The following is an 8,720-nucleotide window of genomic DNA, read 5'->3' on the forward strand; positions in this document are numbered from 1 at the left end:
TAGTAGTACTGTGACAGAGTGAGCCTTCTCTGCCTTAGATCATGAGCCTTCTGGTGAAGCTCAAAGACCTGAGCATCATTCCCTGCCAAGAATAGATATCCTGGACAGAGTTCCAAATCTTCGCAATAGAGTCAAGGAGGAGATGGCCAATAAAAAGCTGTGGCAACATGGAGTTGACAAGGAAGGCCATAACTAGAGAGTTGGCACAATCCCACTTGTTTATCTCTCAATACTGGTGGTCAGACGCTTCGTGGTTCCAGTGAGGTACTTGTAATAGCCACAAGATTTGATGGAGATGTAGACCGAGCGTGACCACATAAGGTAGTTTGTGCCATCTAGTTTGATAGCACAAGGAGAAAAGGTAGGAAGAGCCGTGGTTTCTCCGCCAGTAGAAGTAGACGAGATGATAGACATGGTTGCCACTCAAGGGGGCTGTGCAAATAGAAGAGACACTAGTTGGAGATAGAGAAAGCACCAAAATAACCAGAAAAAGGTGGAAAACCCAAAAATCGATAAAGGGTAAAACCCTGAGAAAACTATTTTGGGGATAGCTCTAGAACAGAGACCTCAAATGAAAAAGTGGTCGGTACATACCACCACAAGGATAAGAGGCACCAATCGCAACAAACATCAAGGAGATCGGAGCATCGAGTGGAGAAAAAGCATCCTGACAATGAAAAAACGTTCTCAAGGAGAAAACCCTGAAAAAGTGATGAAAAAAGGTTCTGGGTCTCTTAGATCATTGTAGAAGAGAGTCTGAGAGCCCAGGGGAAGGATGGGTGGAGGCTAGAAACCCTCTTGGTGGTTTAAGAAGCTCCCACCACGAGAGAGAAGAAGATGAAGAGAGATGGAGGGAGGCATAGATGAAGGAGGCGTTGGGAGAGAGAGAGAGAGAAATGAGAAAGAGGCAAAGAGATGGAGAAGAGGGAGAGCCCTTAGGGTTTCAGATCTAATGGCTTTGATACCATGTTGAATGGGATAATGACTTGTGTCTAATATGACACCAGCCCTCTTTATTTATAACAATAGAGAGAAGGTTCTAGAGAATTACAAAGACCGTTAAACCTCTTAGGGTCCATTTGGTAACTAACACTTTCTCTAAAATCCATAAAACCCATTATTATAATAATAATAATGATGGGGGTTACAAGAAATAGAAACTAACTTTAGTTTCCAAAAACTGAAATAGGAAACTAAATAAAAACAAGTCCTCTAGTTATGAAAAACTAAAATTAGAAACTAGGAAATAAGAAGTACTGAAATTAGAAACTAACTAGGTACTGAAATTAGAAACTAATTAACCCTATCATAGCCCAAACTGTGGCCCTAAAGACAAGGTCTGGTCAACCTCTACTAGCCATGGTCGACCCCTCTCTTCTTCCTCCTTGAATATGTCTTCAATTCTGCATCAGTTTTCTTGGTGTCTTATTTGTTTTCTGTTTTGCATTTCAATTAGTTATTTGTTTTAGTATCTCCTTGAATATGTCTTCAATTCTGCATCAGTTTTCTTGGTGTCCCATTTGTTTTCTGTTTTGCATTACAATTAGTTATTTGTTTTAGTATCTGGTTGTTTTCACATCAGGTTTGTCAAAAAAATAATGTCACTTATCAGACAATTTTATCTGCAGATACTTACAGCAAAAGATTATGCTCTAATTCTAGGAATGCCTGGAACTGGCAAGACTTCCACTATGGTGCATGCTGTGAAGGCATTGCTGATGAGAGATGCATCCATTTTGCTCACATCATACACAAACTCAGCTGTTGATAACTTGCTTATCAAATTGAAAGCTCAGGTGATCTGATCCAAACTCATTTTGTAATATCTTCTAAAGATGATGATAGCATGTTCAGCATTCATCTTAACTGATTTCTTGATTATCAGCAACCACGATTAATAGTGCATTTTCTGAATCATCATGACTAGCATCCCCAAGTCGACCTAGAGTTGATCAGCATGGCTAATGGCTGAGCGAATCTCATTTATATGTCTGGCCCTTCAAGGAGCCCATGATATCCTTAATTAATTTTAAAATCTTGTATTCTTTGTTATCTGAGATCAGAACTCATATCTAGAGACGAAATAGGAAGCTGGTTTTGGAGGGTGATCACTGTTGGTTGATCTCCTCACCCTCAACGAAGCTATATATATAATTTGTTTAAGAACAAAAATACCCTGATAACTATGTACAACAACAAAGAAATACTATGTACATGAGATACGATACAAAAAACCCTTTTTATCTTAACACTCGCCCTCAAACTGATGGTAGGTTGGCAACATAAGTTTATCAGCACGATACTGATGTTGAGCAGATGGCGTAGCTTTGGTAAAAATATAAGTAATCTAATCAGTAGAAGCTTTGTAGGGAGAGACATGAGGTGATTAAGATATTACTCTCAGATGAAGTGACAATTGACCCAATATGTTTTGTGCTCATGAAACATAGGATTGGGAGAAACACGAAAATAGCATTAGTATTATCATCATAAAGATGTCTGTAGGCTCTGAAAAAGGGACTGATAAGTTGCGAAACAAGTCATGAAGCCAAGCAATCTCACTGCAAACCGAGGACACTGAGAGATATTCAGTCTCTGCAGAAGACTTGAAAGGTGTGTACTGTTTATTACACTTCCAATAGAGGAGGGTGTCACCAAGAAAAACACACCAGTCCGAAGTAGAATGTCCAGTGACTGGACAAGTAGCCCAATCTGCGTCAACATAGGCATGTAACTGAATTAAAGAAGAGGAAGTGAAGAATAAACCTTGCAGTAGTGGTGGTGGTGCGACCTAGCTGTAGCAACCAGTGTAGGAGTGGTGGAAAGCCAGAGCCCAGTTGCAGTGGATATGTGGTTGGCGGTGTTGGTGCCAGAGAGGAGAGCTTAGTCAAAGCTCTGAACCAGCTCTTGAAGGTAGCTGTGGAAGATGGTTTTATTTTCTCTATCTCAGCCCTTTGATGTTTGAGAGGTTAGGAACGATCAGATGAAATCAGCAGAGAGATCCTGGAAACAAGAGGAGCACTTCCGTGGAGGAAAGTACTTCACCAATGCTCTGTTGGTGTTGATGTAACTGGTGTAGCTCAGATGCTTGGGGGTGCTGGTGTATCAGGGCTCTGATACCATGTTAATCTGAGATCAGAACTCAGATGTAGAGAGACAAAGTGGGAAACTGGTTTTTTTTGGAGGGCAACCACCGTTGATTGATCTCCTCAGCGTCCAAAAAGCTCTCTCTATATAGTTTGTATAATTATAAGAATATCCTGAGTAACTATGTACATACAACAGAGAAATATTATATATGTGAAATACAATACAAAACCCTCTTCATCTTAACATTCTCTCTATGTCTGACCAAGTTATCTCTTAAACTTCAAGAAAATGTGGGATTTCTTTTCTAATTTACCTTAATGTGACCATTGCAGGGCATAGATTTTGTACGTATTGGACGGTATGAAGCTGTGCATGAGGAAGTTCGTGACCACTGTTTTTCTGGTTGACAGATTTCTCCATTTTTGGAGTTTGTTTCCTCACATCTTTTCTTTATTTGGATCCTGTTTAACATGATTTTGTCTTTAATTCTTGTCTGACAGAGACGGGCGCATGCAGTGTTGAAGATATTAAGCTAAGATTAGCTCAGGTCAATGTTATTGCAGTAACTTGTTTGGGGATAACTCATCCCTTGCTTGCCAATAGGAGGTTTGATGTTTGCATAATGGATGAAGCTGGACAGATAACACTGCCTGTAAGTTTAGTTCTTTTTATTAATCACAAATTGGTTTACCTATATCATTGTGCTAGTCGATTACTTCTGTTTGATATTATAGAGTACTTCAGTTTGGAAGCTTTGACAAACTACAATTCTAGGACTTGATTATTGTCCAAGGAATGCCAAATCTTACTTTTATTGAGAAAGAAATCACGTTTCATGTATACGTCATATAAATTATCTCAGATGGCTATATTTGTGTGCATCAAGGGATATGTGATGTCACATTTTCCAATGATTGAATACACGATTTCTATGGTAGAGAGGTAGGTTTTAGGTTTTTCATAAGAGTCTTTTGACTCTTAGAAAGTTGGGAAAACTTCTTAATGATTGAGGATTTTCTTTATATATATGTATTTGGGGGTGGGGTGGTGAATGTTCCGAGCTAATGGACACGTAAATCTGTTCTATGTTTAAAAGGAAACTAGTGGGGAATCCATAGATCGTAGTAGTTCGCCAACCTCTCTAACTAACATATGATACAATTTCACTTCATTGCACGGTTAAAAAAAAAGAAAGAAAAAAAGAAAAAAGAAAGAAAAAAAAAAGGAGCTTAGCTCTGTTGGCCTTCCTACGCTGATGAATGCCTCCTTTCTCTTCTCTGAAGTCTACAATAAGTGGTTTGCTGTACATTCTGCATTATTTATGATTGTTTGGATATTTATCAAATCTACCCCTACTATTTTTTATTCTATTTATTATTTTAGTTTGAAATCCATCCTTGACCTCCCCCCTCTCTCTCTCTCTTGTAAAGATGCAGGATAGGTGTTCATTTTCTCTGTTGTCATTTTATTTGTGTAAAATATCTTAGCAACCTCATTTCTCTTCCTTATATAGCTTCTTGATGCAGATTAATCATAAAAAAAGGCTTATTTTATTAGGAATAAACCTAGGGTTGGGTTCCATACATGTTGAGCCTTTGATCCCATGTGTTTTGAGTGTAATAGACCACTTTTATGGGTCTAAAAAGGGGCTCTAAGATTGAGTGTGAGATTACTAGTTAGTTTCCATTTTTCTTTAGTTTCCTTTTTAGTTGGGCTTTGATGGGGTTAATTAGTTTCTAATTTCAGTGATTGTTAGTTTCTAAATTCAGTCAAAAGTTAGTTTCTAATTTTAGTTTTATTTAGTTTCCTTTTTCATTAGTTTACAATTTCAGTTTTTTAGTAACTACATGTTAGTAGTTTTAGTAACTTTTGAGTTGTTATTATTTGTAAACACCCCCCGTCATTATAAATAAAGAGGAGGGCAGCAATATAGCTCACGATTTTATGAACAAAAAAAAGATGCTGCTGCGTTTCTCCTCTATGAGGGTTCTTTGTGTTGATCAAAGAGAAGGGTTTGGTGTTTGATCAAAGCAACACTCTGCGGCGAGAATTTCGAGTGGATCTTCATATTTTCTGGTTTTCTTATTGTTTCTAATCTCATTCAGCCTGCCAGGTAAGTGCTCTAATCTTTCTGCAGAATTTCTGGGTTAAGATTCTCTATTTTATCTATTGTCGGCCTAGCTGTTTTAGGAGTTCTGGCCATCTGATGGCCTTCTAATTTTGATCGAAGGTTAGTCCTATTCAGAAGGAAGTTCGATCCAATTTTGAGGCCAATCAGACCACTGGTTCTTGCTGAAGTGGACTGTTCCTCAGTTCGATCCAATTTTGAGGCCAATCAGACCACTGCAAGATCTGAATTCTGATTTATGTTTTGTTTTGTTGAAGTCTGTTGACTGTATAAGCTACTGTTTGGCTTCTTACTTTGGTGGTTTGCGATAGTAGTGTTTGGCTGTTAGTTCATTACATTATTCCTGAACTGTTGATTTTCATCTGTCACAATTCTATCACATCAGTTAATACTAGTCTGCTGTGAACTACTGTGGACGTTATTTGGTTGTTCTTTGGTTTAAACTTTCCTGCAGTTTGGGTCTAGTTTGGTTTGTCAAATCTAGTCCTACATTACTTCTGCTTGTCAGATTGCGGATATTTTTATCAAAGCTATATCTGCAGCTCGCCATCTATATCTTGCAAACAAACTTATACTGTCCACCCAGCATTAATTTGAAGGAAAGTGTAAAGATGTATGATAAGTTTGCATTTTCTCTGTCGTTGGTATGTAAGTGTTGTATCTTATACCCTCTAGACAAGGGTATTGTGTACTTGTATATTGTATTGTACTTGTATAGTGTACAACTTTCATATAAATATAATTCCTTTTGGGTGAATCGTTGAAGGAGATCACCCTCCAAATCAAAATTTCATATTTTGGTTTCTCTCTCTGTCTCTCTCGTACTTGTTTGATGGGGATTTATATTGTGCTATAATTTAAGTGAGCAAGTCATTATGCGTCTTGTAATCTTCTTCAATATAGTGATCAAGTCATTTAATCTTTCAGTTTTGATGGTTGACTAGTCACCATATAATAATGGTATTAACTTTCAGCTGGCATTAGTATGCTGATGTTATTTTTCCTGTTGAAAGTCATCAGTTTTATCTTATAAACTTTCATATGAAGCTATCTACATGGACTACATTGATTTGGATTATTAGTTTTAGTATATGGAATTATGCATCTCAAATAATTGTTAACTTATTCATATTGAAGACTTATTCATATTGAAGACTTATCCATATTGAAGAATACATCATATCAATTTTTTAATGAGTGGTTTACATTACAAATTTTCTCTTGATGCAATACTCCATATTTTTTTTTTTCTTAACATTCAAGATCAGATCCCTTGGTGTATGCTTTTTGTTGATGACATTATTTTGGTGGATCAGTGGATGAAGCTAAAGCAAAGATAAATGCTACGTTGGAATTATGGAGATCAACCTTAGGGTCAAGTTGTTTTGATAAGTAAAATGAAAATAGAGATATGGTATGTAACTTTAGTGACAATAGGATGAATAATGAGGTGGTGAAAATTGACGAGTTGTAGATACCGCAGAGTGATTATTTTAGGTATTTGGGCTCAATTACAATAACTAAAGAAAGAGAAATAGTGGATGATACTACACAGAATTAAAATAAGATGGATGAAGTGGTGAGGCCCATCTGGAGTGTTTTGTGATCGACGTATTCCTTTAAAACTTATAAGGAAAATTTTATAGGACAGCCATATTATCGTCAATGATGTATGGAGTTGAATGTTGTGCAGTGGAGAAATATCATACATATAAACTTAGTATAACTGAGATGAAGATGTTGAGATGGATGAGTGGTAAAACTAGAAAGGATAAAATAAGGAATGATCATATTAGAGCTGATTTAGGAGTAGCTCCGATACATGGTAAGCTGTGAGAATGTTGTTTGAAGTGGCATGGCATATCTAGTGCCTTTAGATGCTCCAGTACGGAGGAGTTTGAGTTGGATTGAAGGAGCTATAAGAGACGGGTAGACCTAAAATGACTGTAAGAGAATTGGCAAGGAAAGGCATGCATAACCCAGAACTTGTTAGTTGTTACTAGTATGGATTTGAATAAAGCTGATTGGAGGGAAAGAATCCATGTAGCCAACCCCATTTAGTTGGGACAAGGCTGAGTTGAGTAGAAAGTATCCTAACCTGTAAGAAAGTATGGTTCCTTTATCCAGTTTGTATAGAATGGCATCTGGTTAAAAAAAATTCCATATAAATTGCACTTTGATTACTGATATTGCATTCAATTTGAAATCAGAATGTGTATTTTTAGTATTGCCTGTGAACTATTTTGTTTACTTCGAAAAAGATCCTTTTAGATGCTCAATATTTGGTATATGTAATGATTGAATTTTGTTTAGGTATCCTTGGGGCCCTTGATGTTTGCTTCAATATTTGTGCTTGTTGGAGATCATTACCAGTTACCTCCACTCGTCCAGGTATAAATTGATGTGTCTTTAGCTGTTAATACTCAAACTTTCTCCACTTAGATTGACTTATTTGTAAATGTTTCTGTTTGATTCTGTTATTTATAGAGCACTGAGGCTCGGGAGAATGAGATGGGAATAAGTTTGTTTTGCAGACTCTCAGAGGCACATCCTCAAGCAATTTCCGCATTACAATGCCAGGTAATTCATGAATAAACCAGATTATTATGCTTGCATTTTCATTATAATTATATAAAAACTGACGGGATATGAATTTTTAATACATGAACATGAAGTACCGAATGAATGCTGGCATCATGGAACTCTCAAATGCCTTAATATACGGGAACCGATTACGTTGTGGTTCCCCTGAAATAGCAAATGCAAAACTCCAGTTTCTATATGCAAAGCCTAGTATATCATGGCTGAAGGAGGTAAGCTGGACAGTTTGTAGAATGCTTTTTTTGTTTGAGATTATGTTTCTTTTATACAACTCTACGTGGTGTGAAGACTGTATAATGTAGGAGTAGATTACAAGAAACTACCTTAGCATTTTATAAGTTATAACCCCAAACATGACAAATAAGACCAGGAAACAAAGAAATAAGACCATCAAATAAACCCCCAAAGATACAATACCCATACAGGAGCAAAACCAACCCAAAATGAGAGAGAGAGAGAGAGAGAGAGAGAGAGAGAGAGAGAGAGCGGCTAGGTCTGTAGGGCTCCAATTGAGCTGCAAATTTGGTGATTGTAGGGCCCAGGGAGGGTACAAAAACCCCCAAATATGAAGAACTTATGACGGTTGGTTTGAGAGTTATGCGCTTTCTTGTTTCTTGGACCTAGGAGAGAATGAGAAGGATTTTACATGAACAACAACTTATCTACTTCAGAATACCTTCAAGAGAGGATCGATTGATCTTCTTAGAGTGTAGAAGTAGTCCCCCAAAGGATCTGTAGGTCAGATCTCAGACTTGGGCAGCAATGGACGTCGATTGGCTTCAAGAACAGGAACTCTTTGGCTGATCGATTGTGACTCCTGCAGTTTTGGACAGATTTGGTTCTTCTTGAAGGTTGGTGACAATAACAATAAGCAAAGAAAAGAATTGAATGCTGAAACAAA

General features: G+C 37.3%; 1 protein-coding gene across 8 annotated transcripts in view; it reads left to right on the forward strand.

Annotated features, from left to right (window-relative positions):
* LOC122068119 (DNA replication ATP-dependent helicase/nuclease JHS1) overlaps window positions 1-8,720 on the forward strand; it is a 90,029-nt gene that overhangs the window by 18,727 nt on the left and 62,582 nt on the right. For 7 of the 8 annotated variants that reach the window (XR_006136983.1, XM_042631967.1, XM_042631964.1 and 4 more), the window contains 6 exons: window positions 1,629-1,796; window positions 3,423-3,492; window positions 3,591-3,742; window positions 7,532-7,609; window positions 7,706-7,798; window positions 7,894-8,031. Coding sequence is in view for 7 of the 8 variants with exons in the window: in XM_042631967.1 (XP_042487901.1) it covers window positions 1,629-1,796; window positions 3,423-3,492; window positions 3,591-3,742; window positions 7,532-7,609; window positions 7,706-7,798; window positions 7,894-8,031 (699 nt within the window). In the remaining variant the exon portion in view is untranslated. The remainder of the gene's footprint in view (window positions 1-1,628; window positions 1,797-3,422; window positions 3,493-3,590; window positions 3,743-7,531; window positions 7,610-7,705; window positions 7,799-7,893; window positions 8,032-8,720) is intronic. The other variant, XM_042631962.1, reaches the window with a different exon arrangement.

This window comes from Macadamia integrifolia, unplaced genomic scaffold (assembly GCF_013358625.1).
Source record: "Macadamia integrifolia cultivar HAES 741 unplaced genomic scaffold, SCU_Mint_v3 scaffold342, whole genome shotgun sequence".
Lineage (NCBI taxonomy): Eukaryota > Viridiplantae > Streptophyta > Magnoliopsida > Proteales > Proteaceae > Macadamia > Macadamia integrifolia.